The sequence below is a fragment of the Pelobates fuscus genome, chromosome 6 (assembly GCF_036172605.1).
Source record: "Pelobates fuscus isolate aPelFus1 chromosome 6, aPelFus1.pri, whole genome shotgun sequence".
In the NCBI taxonomy this organism is placed as follows: Eukaryota; Metazoa; Chordata; class Amphibia; order Anura; family Pelobatidae; genus Pelobates; species Pelobates fuscus.
Window position 1 is genome coordinate 291,840,812 of NC_086322.1, and position 18,959 is coordinate 291,859,770.

The window sequence follows — 18,959 nt, forward strand, 5'->3', positions numbered from 1 at the left end:
ATATAACATAAATCGACTTGGCTAGATTAGCTTATTCAATTTATTGTAATTATCATTTAGGGATCTTTATATATTTTTTTAATAAACGCCAGAAACTTTGCCTTTATTTTATTGTACGTTTTAAACCCTCTTCTAGATACAGTCGGACTGTGCAAAGAGTGTTGCTAATATAATCTTGCAGCCAATCAGAATCTAGGATTTGTTTAATTACTCAAACCAAACAACAGTGTTTTCTTAAAACACTGTTTTTGATTACAGTAAGCCTTCCAACGAGTTAAGAAAAAGTTAAAATAAATAAACGCTAACACTCACCTCCGTTCCATCGCCAAGTCAAAGTTCTCCTATCATCCCAATTCTCTTTGGCTGACTACATTCCCCCTCGTGGGAGAGAGGTCAGGGAAAAAAGACTGAGGGGCGGACAGGGGCAGCATTCAGAGGATGCCGCTGTGCCTGTTGGCATCAGATGGCAATTTTGCACAGAATCGACTTTAGCCAGCCCACTGCCGTAAGTGGAATTAATCTGTGTATGTGCAGCATTTCCAAGCGAAACACTGTACATACAGACTCCATGCACCATGACCGCTTAAGATCAATGAGTGTTCGAGTAACCCATGAAGCTGATAAACTCCCAGTATATGCAGAGAAATCGAGATGCGGTGTGTCTTATCACAATACATCCAGGTTTGTTAGAATGTTAAAGTGGTTTAATAGAATTGCAAGTTAAAATGTTTCAATTCTTTAATAGAATTACAATAAGGATAACATTTTTAAAGCCAGACAGTTTAACATTATTCCATGTTGTGGTATTGTATGGATCTTTTCCCACAATACGTATCTTCCGAGGACAGAAAACGTGTGATTGAATGATGTAATAATCCCCCTCAAATCCTCCTTTTTTCAAATATTTTGTGTCCATTCCTATCTCACGACTTCTTTGTGTGGCCTTTCACTTCCATTTGTCCAACACTTTATAAAACAACTAAGATAAATTATAATGTCAAGCTGCATTGTAACATATCTAATGCATGTATAACATATCTAATGCATCCCTTGTGTGAAAGCAAGCTATTGAGCCATTCAGGTTAATTAGGAAAATGTTGTTCAGCTGATAAAATTACCAATTAAAATGATATTAAAACATTTTAAAAAATTGAATCTCACTTCTCCATAAGTGAGAGTGAAATAAATCACCTCCATTATGAAGGCAAGTCATAATATAGTCGTTTTGTCATCAGTCAAGGCTTATGTAGTCTTTTAGTCGTTTTACCTATATAACTGTATTTCTAGGAACACTAAGAATGGCATTATAAAATATATCAAATATTATAGACATTCTAAGACATATAGGTTTGTGTGTTATGAAGATCGGTGATACAGATTACAGGTAGCTATACGTTTGTTGCAGTCAGAAACACCCAATAAATACAAGATTACCTTAAGAACCTTTCTAAAATGCTTTCACTCCGTTGGGTAGAGGTCCATGAAGAAGTATAAATATCTTTCTTTAATTACAATAAACTTTAAGAGGCTCTCTGTGCCTTAGTTGAAACCCCCAGTTATAGTGTATTAAAAAGTTTAAAAAAAAAAAAATCCCCCTAACATTGATGGTTTTTGTTGAACACATTTTTTGCATCATCAACAACTCTGAGTGTCCAAAAATATATTGTTTGTCACCTCCGCTGCTTCCACAGCTGTATATGAAACTTTGTGTATATTCCATGAGTTTTGTGATTGTATCTACGGTAGACACAATCACAAGTGAAATTATTCATGAAAAAACGTAGACGAAGGCAACGAGAAAGCAAGTGCTAATGGCTTCATTAGTGGTTTTAAATTATTTAAACCTACTGCAATCATGTCTACCACTGTTGTCCGATTCCTGCTGAAGGCTTGAAACCCGGTTAGACCCAACGCTAATGATTGTTTTTCATAAAAGCCACAAGTGAAGTTACTATCTAAGCAAAGTAATACTAGTTGCCATCCCGACATTTACTAGCCATGATAAGGGACGTGTAACGTCAGATCTGTACATTTGCTAGTGATTTTGCAAGCATGTAGATAAATTTTAGGTTACTCTTGTCCAGTTCTCCTGTTACATCAAGTTGCCTTGATCTTTGACTGTGATATTAATGGCCGTAGTTTAGTTGTCAATGAGAAGGTATTTCTTATATGTAGCTAGAATAACCTAGGCCTGTCTGTCTTAGCAGCTACACAAAATATGTTCACATTATGCTTCTTCTAGATTTACAACATGTTGGTGGAAACGGGAGAACTGCAGAACACGTACATCATATACACGGCTGATCATGGATACCACATTGGCCAATTTGGCCTGGTGAAAGGGAAGTCCATGCCTTATGAGTTTGACATACGTGTTCCGTTCTACATTCGTGGACCAAACGTGGATGCAGGTTCTCTGTAAGTGTGTTTGTCATATAACCTATAATGCTATCTCTTTGGGGGGGAAAAAATATTCTATATGCTTTGGGGGGAAGAAATTATGAAATCCCAATAGCAGCAATTTATAGATAATGCAATTTGATTAGTGCCTTGCATTAGCAAATGTATAGATCAAATGTTCAATATAAATGATTCTAGCTGTCTATGCCAGTAAACACTAAACTGGGCTTTGCAGAGGCTTGAGCTACAATTGCCATAAGGTTTAGCCAGCATAAACAGAAACAAAGTGATTTAACTCCTAAATGGCAGTAAATTGAGCAGTGAAACATGAGAAGCACGATCTATACACTAAAACTGCTTCATTAAGCTAAAGTTGTTTAGGTGACTATAGTGTTCCTTTAAAGTTCGCTGTAAGAACATCACAAAAAACGATTGGACAACATCTAAGGAACTACAGCTGACGTGATGTGCAACCATCTTACGGCTTAAATCACCATTGTTATGGTGCTTCCAACAAAGAATTCCATATTTCTTTCTCTGAAATTGTATTTTATATAGAACAGTTTTATAGGAGTGCATTGTTTTACTAACAAAACTGAACACTTTCTATCGACCTTTAGAAATCCTCACATTGTTCTGAACATCGACCTGGCTCCCACTATCCTGGACATCGCAGGCCTGGACATCCCCCCTGATATGGACGGAAAATCTATTCTGAAACTTCTGGACACAGAACGACCTGTCAATAGGTAGGGAAATGTGATGTCTAGTCAGATGCTTGCAACAGAACATTACGTATGTTAATAAACATTGCAACAAAATATAACGACTTCTTACATTTTCCACTTTTTGGCTTCGAAAATAAAACCACGGTAACCTCACTAACCCGTTGGAGCGCTAAACATGTAGTTGTTGTATATAATAATAAAAAATAAGAACTTTCCTTTAAATCTAAATGTCCTTTAATTCGATTACAATCTACTGTAGGGATTCTGAAAGCCAAGTTGTTTTTGATGATAAACTAGTATAACTGTCTAAATTGGACAAAATAAGAATATATTTTGTCTATGAAATCCTATGATGTAAGGTACCGACATGTTTTTCTTCCAGAGAACACAGCATGTCCATATCTAGACTATAAAAAGTGCTAATCATACAACCTCAATATTTACACTGTGCTCTGTCAAATGATAGGAAACTTGGCAGGAATAAATACAAATTCAAAAGAAAAAGGCAGCAGTTTGCGAACTAGATTTGAAATATTGAGCAGAAGAAAAGTTTCTTCATTTTTAAGCATATGATAGAGTCCTAAAACAATATAAATCTATATGCGTGTGTATGTATATAAGAGCAGTTTTGTCTCGTTGTTCTATTTCAATCCGTCAAAATTATGTCTTATTGATGTTGTAGCGAGCCCTGGGTAACCCGGCTGATTACCCCCCGCTATTAATGAAAGAAGAGACCCATTTCCCCCAGTAACTGGACGACACACAGTTCCAGGGGTACAACAACCACTTTATGGCCACATTTGGCTTTATACTTTCCCCATGCAAGGGATGGATCACTCATACAGACAATGTCCCCTCCCGGGGTTGTATAATGGAACCGGAACCCCAGTCCCTTTGTCCCTTGTTCCCGCCACTCAGTGTCCCCTCCCAGGGTCCTCCGCTTCCCAGGGGCCTTTGCGTGTGACAGGAACTCTTGTCCCTAGTTCCCATCACCCAAATGCAGGGTTTCCCACTTCCCGTGGAAGGGGGGTCTGTATCCCATGAGCCTCTGTACCTGGGAGTCCCAGAGCAGGAAAGCATCCCGCCTCTGTCCCTCCCAGTCACAGAAAGCCCACCAAACCGCCATTGTCCCCAAAGAATGTCCCCACCAATCTCAGGGATCCCCAGAACGGCAACCGACATGAACTGCGTCCGTTCACGGGGTCCCTGGGTGAAACCAAGCAAGGGAAGTGTCTCCTTTTGGGACACAAATACTCCCCCTGGTCGCCGTTCATCTGTACGAGCGGCGGCTGTCCAGCAAAGCTCTCATTAATTAGTTCTCTTGCAGTTTCACACTTATGTTGCAAGTTGCCAACATTTTAATTGATTGGTGTGAACATTCCAAGGGGCACTGATGAGGTCCTCATTTGGGAACCGAACGAGGTGGGAAGCAATCCGCAAATGCTCCCTCTAGATGGTGTTCGTCTAACGAATGTGCCGCCACCCAGGGTCGGCACGCGCCGAGGCTTCCCTGGCGATATGTGGTTCTGACATCTCGTTACCTTACCGAGTGTGAACGTTCTAAGACAACATTCTAGATGAGGTTTCGGGGTGGTCCCCGTTCGCGAGGTGAATGGAACTCATCCTTATTGGCTCTCCCGAACGGGTAGCAGGTAAAACACAGGAATATAACACAACACGGGGCAACATGGGGAATAACACATAGCAATTGACAAACAGGCAGCGGTCCCGCCACAGGTGTGAATGGGAGAAACACAGCACTCTGGATTAAAAGCGCTTTTATTTGTTCTCTAAAAGCCATTTTATATTTATTTCTCTGTAGTTTTAAAGGAACCCAGACCAATTCATCTAAAGATCACATAGAAATGATTGACAGCTGGGAGAAATAACCTCTTTTTCAATATTTTTTTTTTGTCTCCCAGTCTATAAATTTCGTAACTAAACTGCTAACACAATATGTATAGATGAGATTTGATGCTCTTTAAAAAGAGCAAAAATCATTACAGGCTTAAGAGTCACATGTTAAGTTTTTCTAAAAGGTTAATCAACGCGAGCCATCAACGGAGTACTTTTTTTGTATAAAGTTATAGTTTTTATTTTTTGTTTAACCTTTTTTTTTATCTGTTGTTTTTGTTTTCTATTTTCTCCCTTTTTTTTTTTATAGAATGTACGGTTACCTCTGACATTTCCACTCTAAACATCCTGATTTTGAGAAAGCAGTATCTATCTAAAACTGTGTACACGGTTATTCCAAAATGTATTACTTGTTGTTTTGTAACTTTTGATCAGACTGGGCTATATTGTTCTTTCTGTTTTTTTACAGCGTTTGAAAATAGTGATTTACTTTTTATTTTTGCCTTGGCAAAAAGTGCTGTTAAGAGGTTCGCCCTTTCTAAAGTCCAGAGTGAAAACCCTCTACGTTTTTCCAAAATCTTTTTGTGTGTTCGTAATTATTGTAATCAACAGTCACGTGAGATTTTTTTTTTTTAACTTGTTTCCAAGGCTTATACAAGCTAAGGTCATCAAACAAAATTATAACACAATTTTGTTTTCCTCTTCTTTTTTTAAGGTTTCAAGTCCACAAAAAAAGTAAAGTTTGGAGGGATTCATTTCTGGTAGAAAGAGGGTAAGGATTATTGATTATTTATTTATGTATTTGTTAATTTTCATTTCTTTACTTTATCACACCTTAGTGAATATTATTGATGTAATAAGTGGAGCCTACGCAGGTTGATTTTGCTCCTGACAGGCGGGGGACAAATAAACATTTTGATCTGATTTGTATCACTACCCTAACTTTTGAGTGAGTGAGGTATATTAATAACTATAGCAGTTGGGTTTTTCCCCGGGTTCCCGAGCCACTTTAACAGGTCCCCATTGGTTGGATCATATTCATCTTGGCTTCCGGCTGCTGTCCAATGTTTGTTGCAGCATCACTGCTTTTCCCAGTATAACAGAAAAGACTCTTTAACAATGGAAAGACCCTAATAAAAGTGCCTGTTTATAGAAACATAGAATGTGACGGCAGATTAGAACCATTCATTCCATCTGGTCTGCCCAATTTTCTAAATACTTTCATTAGTCCCTGGCCTTATCTTATAGTTAGGATAGCCTTATGCCTATCCCACGCATGCTTAAACTCCTTTACTGTGTTAACCTCTACCACTTCAGCTGGAAGGCTATTCCATGCATCCACTACCCTCTCAGTAAAGTAATACTTCCTGATATTATTTTTAAACCTTTGTCCCTCTAATTTAGGACTATGTCCTCTTGTTGTGGTAGTTTTTCTTCTTTTAAATATAGTCTTCTCCTTTACTGTGTTGATTCCCTTTTTGTATTTAAATGTTTCTATCATATTCCCCGTCTCGTCTTTCCTCCAAGCTATACATGTTAAGATCCTTTAACCTTGTAAGTTTTATCCTGCAATCCATGAACCAGTTTAGTAGCCCTTCTCTGAACTCTCTCTAAGGTATCAATATCCTTCTGGAGATACGGTCTCCAGTACTGAGTACAATACTCCAAGTGAGGTCTCACCAGTGTTCGGTACAATGGCATGAGCACTTCCCTCTTTCTACTGCTAATACCTCTCCCTATACAACCAAGCATTCTGCTAGCATTTCCTGCTGCTCTATTACATTGTCTGCCTACCTTTAAGTCATCAGAAATAATCACCCCTAAATCCCTTTCCTCAGATGTTGTGCTTAGGACTTAGGATTTTTTGAGGCCCCTTACAGAGCCTGACTGTGAGTATGCCTACAAGGCCAGCCCATAAGCCTTCAAGGCCCACTCATGAGTTCGCTCATAGGGAGTGGAGTATATGTGTGTAGGGAGGATGTGTTATGGTAGAGAATGTAATGTGTGTGTGTTCTTATGGAATGTAGTGTATAGGGATACCAGTTTGTGTAAGGGATGTAGTTTGTGTTAGTGTGTAAGGAATGCATTGTGTGTTTCTGGGTGTATGTGTGTGTCTGTGTGTGTAAGGGATGCGTTGTGTGAATCTGTGTTTGTGTGTGTAAGGGATGCAAGATGTGTTTCTGTAAGGGGTCCATTCAGTGTGTGTTAGAGATGCATTGTGTTTTTGTGTGTGTGTGTGTAAGAGAAGCTGTGTGTGTGTGTGTGTGTGTGTAAGGAATGCATTGTGTGTTTTTGTATGTAAGGGATGCATTGTGTGTTTTTGTGTGCAAGGGCTGCATTGTGTATGTGTTAGGGCTGCATTGTGTGTGTGTGTGTGTGTACTGGATGTATTGTGTGTGTGTGTGTGTAAGCAAAGCATGGTGTGTTTCTTTTTTAAGGTTTCAAGTCCACAAAAAAGTACAGTTTGGAGGGATTCATTTCTGGTAGAAAGAGGGTAAGAATTATTGATTATTTATTTATGTATTTGTTAATTTTCATTTCTTAACTTTATCACACCTTAGTGAATATTTTTGATGTAATAAGTGGAGCCTACGCAGGTTGATTTTGCTCCTGACAGGCGGGGGACAAATAAACATTTTGATCTGATTTGTATAACTACCCTAACTTTTGAGTGAGTGAGGTATATTAATAACTATAGCAGTTGGGTTTTTCCCCGGGTTCCCGAGCCACTTTAGCAGGTCCCCGTTGGTTGGATCATATTCATCTTGGCTTCCGGCTGCTGTCCAATGTTTGTTGTAGCATCACAGCTTTTCCCAGTATAACAGAGAAGACTCTTTAACAATGGAAATACCCTAATAAAAGTGCATTGTATGTTCCGGTGTGTCTGTGTGTGAGACCCTTAATGATCTTTCACTCCCCCCATCCCTTAGTGGTCTCATCTCATCTTCTCCCCCTGTCCCTTAGAGGTCTCCCCTCCTGTCCCTTAGAGGTCTCCCCTCCTGTCATTTAGAGGTCTCCCCTCCTGTCTCTTAGATGTCTCCCTCCTGTCTCTTAGAGGTCTCCCCTCCTGTCCCTTAGAGGTCTCCCCTCCTGTCCCTTAGAGGTCTCCCCTTCCCATTAGAGGTCTCCCCTTCCCTCCTGTCCCTTTGTGCTTTTTCATCCCCTCCTGTCCCTTTGTGCTTTCTCATCCCCTCCTGTCCCTTTGTGCTCTCTCATCCCCTCCTGTCCCTTTGTGCTCTCTCATCCCCTCATGTCCCTTTGTGCTCTCTCATCCCCTCCTGTCCCTTTGTGCTCTCTCATCCCCTCCTGTCCCTTTGTGCTCTCTCATCCTCTCCTGTCCCTTTGTGCTCTCTCATCCCCTCCTGTCCCTTTGTGCTCTCTCATCCCCTCCTGTCCCTTTGTGCTCTCTCATCCCCTCCTGTCCCTTTGTGCTCTCTCATCCCCTCCTGTCCCTTTGTGCTCTCTCATCCCCTCCTGTCCCTTTGTGCTCTCTCATCCCCTCCTGTCCCTTTGTGCTCTCCCCTACCCACCTGTCCCTTAGTGCTCTCCCCTGTACCCTGTCTGTTAGTGATCTCTCCTGCCCCTTAGTGATTTCCCCTGCCCCCGTCCCTTAGTTCTCTCCTCTGTCCCCTAGTGCTCTCCCCTGCCCCCTTGTCCTTTACTACTTTTCCCTCCCCTCTCCTCCTGTCCTTTGTGCTCTGCACTCCACTTCCCCCCATCCCTTAATTCTCTCCCCTTGACCCTTAGTACTCTCCCCAGCCCCCAGTCCCATAGTGCTCTTCCCTGCCCCCGTCCCATAGTGCTCTTCCTCCCCCTTGACCCTTAGTACTCTTCCCTGCCCCCGTCCCATAGTGCTCTTCCCTGCCCCCCGTCCCATAGTGCTCTTCCCTGCCCCCCGTCCCATAGTGCTCTTCCCTGCCCCCCGTCCCATAGTGCTCTTCCCTGCCCCCCGTCCCATAGTGCTCTTCCCTGCCCCCCGTCCCATAGTGCTCTTCCCTGCCCCCCGTCCCATAGTGCTCTTCCCTGCCCCCTTGTCCCATAGTGCTCTTCCTCCCACCATCTTTCCCTTAGTGGTCTCTCCTCTTTCCTCCCACCCCTACCCTCCCATTGTCCCTTAGTGCCGTCTCCCCTCCCTTCCCTAGTGTGCCTCCTACCTCTTTGTAGCGTGGCCGGGCGGCGCAAACTCTTATAATTTGCTTGGTCCCTTTCTGCCTAATCTTACAGATCTGTCTATCTTCCTCACTCTGTTTTTTTTTATAATTACTAAATGCTAACTTTTTGTTTTTTACTATTTTGCCCACTTTTACTGACAAGCCTAATACACTTTTCTGTTGCCTTCAGCAGTGCAACGTTTAAATAATCCCATTTCTCTTGGACTCCATTTAAGTTGCTCCAGTCTCCTTTACACATATTCTAATTTTAAAAAGTCTGTTTTTCTAAAGTCTAAAACTTTTGTTTTTGTGTGGTGTGACTCAGTCACTGTTCTTATATTAAACCACACTGACTGATGATCACTGGATCCTAAACTTTCACCTACAGTAATATCTGATACCAAATCTCCATTTGTTAACACTAAATCTAGTACGGCCTCTTCACAAGTTGGCTTCTCAACGACTTGTTTTAGAGACAATCCCAGTAGGGAGTTTAGAATATGTGTGCTCCTGGCACAAGCAGCTATTTTGGTTTTCCAATTCACATCAGGAAGATTAAAGTCACCCATGATAATAACTCCCCCCTTCATTGTCATTTTAGCTTTTTCCCTCAACTAGTAAATTATCTAACTCTTCTATTTGTCCTGGGTGCCTATAAATCACACCTACACGAGTTACTGTGTGATTACCAAATTCTAACGTAACCCAAACGGACTCTATGTTTGCCTCGCTAACTTTAATTAGGCTAGATTTTATGCTATCCTTCACATATAGGGCCAACCCTCCCCCTTTCTTGCCTTCCTCGTATTTTCAATATAAAGAATACCCTGTTATTGCTATGTCCCAGTCATTTTTCTCATTATACCATGTCTCAGTAACAGCGACTAAATCTACATTATCAGTTGCCATCATTGCCACAAGTTCATGGATCTTATTCCCTAAACTGCGAGCATTTGTAGACATGACTCTAAGCTTATAATTTTTTAACACACTTGCTACAGGCACCTTCTGTCCTTGTTTTGGGGGACAATTGGATTGAAGTTTTATCACCCTTTTGCCCTTCCTCCTAGTTTAAATACATCCTAGCAAAACCTCTGAACTGATCACTGAGAACATTTGTTCCCTATTGAGAAAGATGCAAACCACCTTTTTGTACAGTTTATTTCCATTCCAAATAGAGCTACCATGAGAAATGAAGCCAAATCCTTGCTCCCGACACCATTCACTAAGCCACAAGTTAAAGTCCCTAATACGCATCCGCCTGTCGTTCTGAGTGTTATGCACAGGCCGAACTTCAGAGGATGACAGTGTCGAAGCAACCTGCCATATATCATGCATTGGCAAAAACACAAAAAAACTTCCTTTACCTCTGAAACCTCAGCCAAGTCATTTGTCCCTAGATGGACTCCTAGAGGGTCTCCATAACACCACTACACTATACTATCATTTATTATAATGTTTGTTTGATTAAAATTTATGGATAGGTCCTCAACATAATCTTCCAGTTGAGTAGTGAGTCTTCAAGCTAATGTTATGCACATAATTTGAGACCGTTTTTTCTTCAATATAGTGCGATAGTTATATAGTGATGATTTAAGGCTCAAGCATTTTTTTGAACTCATTGAAAGAAGATTGCAAGTTAATAGACCAGTAGACTTTTTACGTATATGATTTATTTATATTATTAAAAGTACGCATTCTAGAATTGTTTTTATGTCACTATATTGATTTGGCACATTTTCCATTTTTCAGTAAATTATTGCACAAACGGGAGAACGAAAAAGTTGATGCTCAAGAAGAGAACTTTCTACCAAAATACCAACGAGTCAAGGACTTGTGTCAGAGAGCAGAGTACCAGACAGCTTGTGAACAACTGGGGCAGGTAGGTCCTCATTACATAATTCCAGCCAAGGAGGCATATGTGAGCAAGGTCGCAGCTGCTATGCAACTATAGACCCCGACGCTCTGCTCAGTCATTTAATTCCTGAGGGAAAACCACGATGATGGTTCATTGAAGAAAATCCGGCAACAATTCATAATGCTAAAATTGTCCGGTCTATTGATAGTTAAAAATGATTTCAGGAGTAAAACAAGTCTCTGCAGTAGCAGTTGCGTCATTCTTTAATATACGGAAACTTTATAGTTTTATGGGAGCATAAATGTGACATTAAATGGGAAACTTGCTGAATTTTAGCATTGAGAGATAAAGCCAGGATAACTTTTCATACTTCTCTTATAATTATTCTGCTTAAAGGAAAGATAAAGTGTTTGATATTGTTTCCACAGAGCAGGACGTTTGTACTCAGGGACTGACTGAGATAAATAAGGCGCAGGCGCCATCTGCCTCTGAAACGCGTGGTCCAACTCTCTTAATGAAACTAAAATGCAAGCCATTTACAGTTTATGTTCCCATGTTGCCAACTGATTGACGCTCGCCCCATCATATTCTGCCCAATGTTTTGCTGGCTGCGTAGATGATTGACCACGTTGGTTACCATTGCATCCCTAGCCAGTGCCGTGTGACATGCTTCTTTATATACAGTTGCCCAAGCGTTTGTTCTACATCAGGGGTGCCCAGAAGTTAGATCCCCAGATGTTATAGAACTACCTTGCATGCATTTAGAATGACAAGGCATCATTGAAGCTGAAGTTCTATAACATCTGGGGATCTACATTTTGGGCACCCCTATTCCACACTGGTGTTTTTTTGTTTTTTGTTTAAACCTGCTTGCTACAACTCTAACGGGAAAGGGCAGAGAGCAGTGTCTGGCACATGCCAGGTAAGAATTCAAACAATAGGGTGCCAGGCAGAGGCGGCTCTAGACTTTATGAGGCCTTAGGCGAAACGCAAACATGAGGCCCCACTAACAAAAAAGTGTCACATATACACATTGATGCACTGTCTACCTGTGTATGTGCCTGAGAGTGTGTCTGACAGAGAGTATCCTTGTGTGTGTGAATGTATGTCTCTGTGAGCATGTTTGCGTTTTTGTCTGAGACCCTATGTGTATGGGGTAGCTGCTTGAAGTGTGTTGTGTGTATGGGGGGGGTGATGGTGAGAGGCGGGTGATGTGAGAGGCGGGTGATGGTGAAAGGGGGGTGATGGTGAAAGGGGGGTGATGGTGTGGGGGTGATGGTGAGAGGGAGCGGGGGGTGATGGTGAGAGGGAGCGGGGGGTGTGATGGTGAGAGGGAGCGGGGGGTGTGATGGTGAGAGGGAGCGGGGGGTGTGATGGTGAGAGGGAGCGGGGGGTGTGATGGTGAGAGGGAGCGGGGGGTGTGATGGTGAGAGGGAGCGGGGGGTGTGATGGTGAGAGGGAGCGGGGGGTGTGATGGTGAGAGGGAGCGGGCCGGGGGGTGATGGTGAGAGGGAGCGGGCCGGGGGGTGATGGTGAGAGGGAGCGGGCCGGGGGGTGATGGTGAGAGGGAGCGGGCCGGGGGGTGATGGTGAGAGGGAGCGGGGAGTTGATGGTGAGAGGGAGCGGAGGGTTGATGGTGAGAGGGAGCGGAGGGTTGATGGTGAGAGGGAGCGGAGGGTTGATGGTGAGAGGGAGCGGGGGGTGATGGTGAGAGGGAGCGGGGGGTGATGGTGAGAGGGAGCGGGGGGTGATGGTGAGAGGGAGCGGGGGTGATGGTGAGAGGGAGCGGGGGGTGATGGTAATGTGACAGGGAGCGGGGGGTGATGGTAATGTGAGAGTGAGGGGGGTAATGTAAGAGTGAGGGGGGTAATGTGAGAGTGAGGGGGGTAATGTGAGAGTGAGGGGGGTAATGTGAGAGTGAGGGGGGTAATGTGAGAGTGAGGGGGGTAATGTGAGAGTGAGGGGGGTAATGTGAGAGTGAGGGGGGTAATGTGAGAGTGAGGGGGGTAATGTGAGAGTGAGGGGGGTAATGTGAGAGTGAGAGGGGGTAATGTGAGAGTGAGAGGGGGTAATGTGAGAGTGAGAGGGGGTAATGTGAGAGTGAGAGGGGGTAATGTGAGAGTGAGGGGGTAATGTGAGAGTGAGGGGGTAATGTGAGAGTGAGGGGGTAATGTGAGAGTGGGGGGGCATAATGTGAGAGTGGGGGGGCATAATGTGAGAGTGGGGGGGAATGTGAGAGTGGGGGGGTAATGTGAGAGTGGGGGGGTAATGTGAGAGTGGGGGGGGTAATGTGAGAGTGGGGGGGGGGTAATGTGAGAGTAGGGGGCTAATGTGAGAGTAGGGGGCTAATGTGAGAGTAGGGGGCTAATGTGAGAGTAGGGGGCTAATGTGAGAGTAGGGGGGCTAATGTGAGAGTGAGAGGGGGGTGATGTGAGAAGGAGGGGGTGATGGTGAGTGGGGTGAGGCTGAGGGTGGTGACGGAGGGTTATGCTGAGGGTGGTGACGGAGGGTTATGCTGAGGGTGGTGACGGAGGGTTATGCTGAGGGTGGTGACGGAGGGTTATGCTGAGGGTGGTGGGGGGTGAGGCTGAGGGTGGTGAGGGGGTTGATGCTGATGGTGGTGGGGGGAGTGATGCTGAGGGTGGTGGGGGGAGTGATGCTGAGGGTGGTGGGGGGAGTGATGCTGAGGGTGGTGGGGGTGAGGCTGAGGGTGGTGGGGGTGAGGCTGAGGGTGGTGGGGGTTGAAGCTGAGGGTGGTGGGGGTGAGGCTGAGGGTGGTGGGGGTGAAGCTGAGGGTGGTGGGGGTGAAGCTGAGGGTGGTGGGGGTGATGGTGGTGGGGGGTGATGGTGGGGGTGGGGAGGGGTGATGGTGGTAGGGGGTGAGGCTGAGGGTGGTGGGGGGGTGAGGCTGAGGGGGGGTAATGTGAGAGTGGGGGGGGGGTAATGTGAGAGTGGGGGGGGTAATGTGAGAGTAAGGTGGCAAATGTGAGAGTGAGGGGGTAATGTGAGAGTGAGGGGGTAATGTGAGAGTGAGGGGGTAATGTGAGAGTGAGAGGGGGTAATGTGAGAGTGAGAGGGGGGTGATGGTGAGTGGGGTGATGGTGAGTGAGGTGAGGCTGAGGGTGGTGACGGAGGGTTATGCTGAGGGTGGTGGGGGGTGAGGCTGAGGGTGGTGAGGGGGGTGATGCTGAGGGTGGTGGGGGGAGTGATGCTGAGGGTGGTGGGGGGTGGTGGTGATGATGAGGGTGGTGGGGGGGTGGTGGGGCTGAGGGTGGTGGGGGTGAGGCTGAGGGTGGTGGGGGTGAAGCTGAGGGTGGTGGGGGTGAAGCTGAGGGTGGTGGGGGTGAAGCTGAGGGTGGTGGGGGTGAAGCTGACGGTGGTGGGGGGTGAAGGTGGTGGGGGTGAGGCTGAGAGTGGTGGGGGTGATGGTAAGGGTGGGGAGGGGTGATGGTGGTGGGGGGTGAGGCTGAGGGTGGTGGGGGGTGATGGTGAGAGTGGTGGGGGGTGATGGTGAGGAGGGGTGATGGTGGGGGGGTGAGGCTGAGGGTGGTGGGGGGTGATGGTGGTGGGGGTGAGGCTGAGGGTGGTGGGGGTGATGGTGAGGGTGGGGAGGGGGAGGGGTGATGGTGGTGGGGGTGAGGCTGAGGGTGGTGGGGGGTGATGGTGAGTGTGGGGAGGGGTGATGGTGGTGGGGGGTGATGGTGAGAGTGGTGGGGGTGATGGTGAGGGTGGGGAGGGGTGATGGTGGGGGGGTGAGGCTGAGGGTGGTGGGGGTTATGGTGGTGGGGGTGAGGCTGAGGGTGGTGGGAGGTGAAGCTGAGGGTGGTGGGGGTGAAGCTGAGGGTGGTGGGGGGTGAAGTTGAGGGTGGTGGGGGGTGAAGCTGAGGGTGGTGGGGGGTGATGGTGGTGGGGGTGATGGTGAGGGTGGGGTGATGGTGGTAGGGGGTGAGGCTGAGGGTGGTGGGGGGTGATGGTGGTGGGGGTGAGGCTGAGGGTCGTGGGGGGTGGTGGGGGTGAGGGTGGTGGGGATGGGGAGGGAGAGCCTACCTTTCCCTGGTGGTCCAGTGGGTTCCCTGGTGGTCCGGTGGCCACTGCTTCCGGTCTGCAGCTCCGCATAGCTGCAGACCATGTAATCTCGCGAGATTTCAGAGCGTTGCCGTGGTAACCCGCGGCAACGCTCTGATTGGCCAAATCTCGCGAGTCACATGGTCTGCAGCTCTGCACACTGCGGAGCTGCAGACCAGTGTCTGCGATGGTGGCCGGCCTGGCAGCCAGGAGGGGCCTCGCACCCGGCGGCATACCGGGCAAGCCGCCGGCCCCCTCCTGGTGTCAGGTCCTCGGTCACTGACCGAGGACCTGACACACTCTGCCAACAGGCGGTTTAGGCGGCCGCGAGGCCCCAGCCAGCGCGAGGCCTTAGGCGGCCGCCTAAACCGCCTAATTAGAGAGCCGCCTCTGGTGCCAGGGCTCTCTAGACATCATAACCACTGCAGCACACTGCAGTGGTTATGGTGCCTGCAGTGTTCCTTTAAGTCTGAAACACAACGTAGGAATTTGTTATGCAGATTTGAATATCTACATTTTGCTTGTTTTTGCTGTAAACCTTTTTAGGGCCAGTGGACATAAGCTCACAGCTCATTTTAGACAATCCAACATAAGCCATGGGCATGCATTCCCCCGCAAGCTTTGTGTTTAATTAGATCTGCTTTTCTGACCAAGACTCTACATTTTGGGTTAAAAGAAAGAGCCAGGCCACTTCAATTCACGCATAATCAGTTTGCTGGACAGCTGGTCACACGTTGGCAGTAGGGCAGCACAGACGCTCCAAAGGTCAGTTACAAATCACAGCTTCCTGAGAGCTAAGCGCTTCCTCTACGGACACGGCTAATTGCGTGGATCATCATTTCTCTTTAATTTATTAATTTATTTTATAACTTCAAAGCACTTTGATGGCAAACACACTTGTAATCAGCTTGACATGTGATTAGTTTTTCAAATACTGGGAGATTTTACTGGCAGATGCACTTCTCTTTAACCAACTCATACATTTTGTATCCTTGATTAATACACTTATTTTCGTATATATTTTAGTCCCCTAATGACCCTGTGATTGTTACCTAGTAACGAGGACGGCACTATTCTGTTTAACCCCTCTGATGCTAATTTGCTGATCCATATAAAGACTTGCATATATATTCCACCTGCAAGTGAAAGACAGAGGAAATAAAAACACAAACCCCTGCACCATTTGTTTTTAATTTTTTAATTTTGCATTTACAATCCGTCACGTTTTCAGCCGAAGTATCTCGTAATGCATTAACTGACTGCATCAAGTTTTGTCAAGCTGAGATCAAGACAGGGATAGGACAAAGACGTGGTCAGGTTCAGCAAATGGATCAGTCCAGACAGCGAAAGATACTTGAGTTATAAAACAGGCTTGAGGATCAAATACCAAATAGACAAAGTATTTGGATCCGATACAAGTCTATCACTTGCACTTATCAGGATTATAATACATCTGACCAATGATCGAGGATAGGTGCTCTAATTAGGGGAGAGGGAGATGCACTGCACCCACATCACTAGGACGGCTCAACCTGCCACTCCGCCCCCTCTCCTTCAAAGCATATTGTGCTTGCCACAAACATGGTTTCACCAGCCCCCACCACATACGAGGATGCAACCCGGCCCTCTACATGGGACAGCGGTGGCGAAGGTACTGCAGCTTGTAGAACTCGGGAGGTTGCATCAACAGTCGTGGGGCCAGATAGGCTCTGGCCTGGAGGAGAGATTTCTTGTGGAAGAGCTGGCCACACAGTGAGAATCAGAGGGAAAGTGAGACCCTGGCAAAATCCTTTTTACTTTTGTGGATTTTGTTTAAAACCATATTGAAAAAATATTTTTATTTTTTTTTTTATTTTATTTTTTTACTAAAGATACATATTAAAATGTCAAAAAAAATATCACTGTAGACCGCAATACTTTTTTTTTTCTTGTAGCAAAAAAATTATAGCATTCCTAACTTAACTCATCCAACCCATGCCAATGGTTGGTACAGTCCAGCAACAATGATTAATACAGTAAATACAGAGCCTAAAAATCATCCACACTTTACAACAGAGCTACAAACAATGAGTAGATTGAAAAATATTGTCTACAATAGTGTCACTCACATGTCAGAGAGCTGTTATGGAGGTGTTTAAGTTGCAGTGGTTGCATTGATGGCTCCTCAGCAAGTTGATATAATTTTGTGTATAGGTGGATGCAGTTTAAAGAGTGAGGCTGAGTGACTATCATATAAATTATCCTTAAACTTTAAAGTCAACATCTTTATCTGCGTGGTGGTGAGAAGAAGAAGAAGAATAGAAACTGACTCTCATAAAACACTTACATTTTCTTTGCATCAATAAAATGAATGTTCAGATGCCACCAGTTGTTGGGGTCCATGTTGGGGGGGGATAATGATTTCACTATCCTGCTGTCATGTCGCCCCATCAAGCATTCTTCAATTAATAGCAAATCGATGATCAATTTGTTTGTATTCCCCAACCACCCTCTTAATTTGTTCATCTTGGTGGAAGAGTTTGGAAAATCAAACCAACAAGTCGATAAAATGCCATGCACCTGATGCAGTTATAGTCTTGTAACATGAAATAAAAAAAAAATAATAATTGCATGGATACTTTGCCACTACCAGGCTCATTGCAGTTTATGATTGGCAACCTTTACATTGTGAGTTGTGGGTTCAAAAGAATGCACAGATGAACTTCACAAGTTTATATTATCTTGGAGAAATGCCTGCACAACTAGGGTCTTCTCCTCTTATTACTAGACATTTGGCAGGTATGAATCGCTCTATAGAAAACACATGGTGTAAATTAAACTAAATGTTCCCCACGTAACTTTGTTTCTGGTTCAGAAATCATGGGGAATGGTATTCTCTCAGACGTGAGCCAAGTTTTGGAACACAGTATCCACAGTAAGCAATATCAGCCGTCCCGCTCTGATTGTTTCAGCGTGCCTCCGGCATGCAGACACAACTCTGGGCTTCGTACCGCAGTTCATGAACCTAATAAAATGTAACACAGAAGTTAATCTCAAAGTAAATGTTTTCCGTTCTAAATTCTGCTGAAAATGCTGACTCGTCAGTGGAGGTTTACATAATAACTTTAGCTATTTCCTGTACTCCACCCTGGCTGGGGAAATTGTTCAAAATTTAGATAAGCAGATTCCTCAGATATTGTGAGAGGTAGGATACAGGCAAATTGTTGTGACTCATTCGCAGCACAGGTGAACATGGTCACAGCCTCATTGCATGATCTGCTTTCATTTAAAGGAACACTATAGTCACCTAAATTGCTTTAGCTAAATAAAGCAATTTTAGTGTATAGATCATTCCCTGCAATTTCACTGCTCAATTCACTGTCATTTAGGAGTTAAATCACTTTATTTCTGTTTATGCAGCCCTAGCCACACCTCCCCTGGCTATGATTGACAGAGCCTGCATGAAAAAAAAAAACTGGTTTCACTTTCAAACAGATGTAATTTACCTTAAATAATTGTATCTCAATCTCCAAATTGAACTTTAATCACATAAAGGAGGCTCTTGCAGGGTCTAGCAAGCTATTAACATAGCAGGGGATAATAAAATCTTAATTAAACAGAACTTGCAATAAGGAAAGCCTAAATAGGGCTCTCTTTACAGGAAGTGTTTATGGAAGGCTGTGCAAGTCACATGCAGGGAGGTGTGACTAGGGTTCATAAACAAAGGGATTTAATTCCTAAATGGCAGAGGATTGAGCAGTGAGGCTGCAGGGGCATGTTCTATACACCAAAACTGCTTCATCAAGCTAAAGTTGTTCAGGTGACTCTAGTGTCCCATTAAATTAAGTAAGGATGTTTAAACATAAATTCAACAAAAAATCACTTATTTTACAAAGGTTCCAGTTTTAGGCCCTGGGGAGATAG

General features: G+C 44.7%; 1 protein-coding gene across 4 annotated transcripts in view; it reads left to right on the plus strand.

The window, feature by feature from the left end:
- SULF2 (sulfatase 2) overlaps positions 1-18,959 on the plus strand; it is a 268,821-nt gene that overhangs the window by 233,726 nt on the left and 16,136 nt on the right. For all 4 annotated transcript variants that reach the window (XM_063459445.1, XM_063459448.1, XM_063459446.1 and 1 more), the window contains 4 exons: positions 2,243-2,418; positions 3,021-3,149; positions 5,698-5,754; positions 10,886-11,015. In XM_063459445.1, coding sequence (XP_063315515.1) covers positions 2,243-2,418; positions 3,021-3,149; positions 5,698-5,754; positions 10,886-11,015 — 492 coding nt within the window. The remainder of the gene's footprint in view (positions 1-2,242; positions 2,419-3,020; positions 3,150-5,697; positions 5,755-10,885; positions 11,016-18,959) is intronic.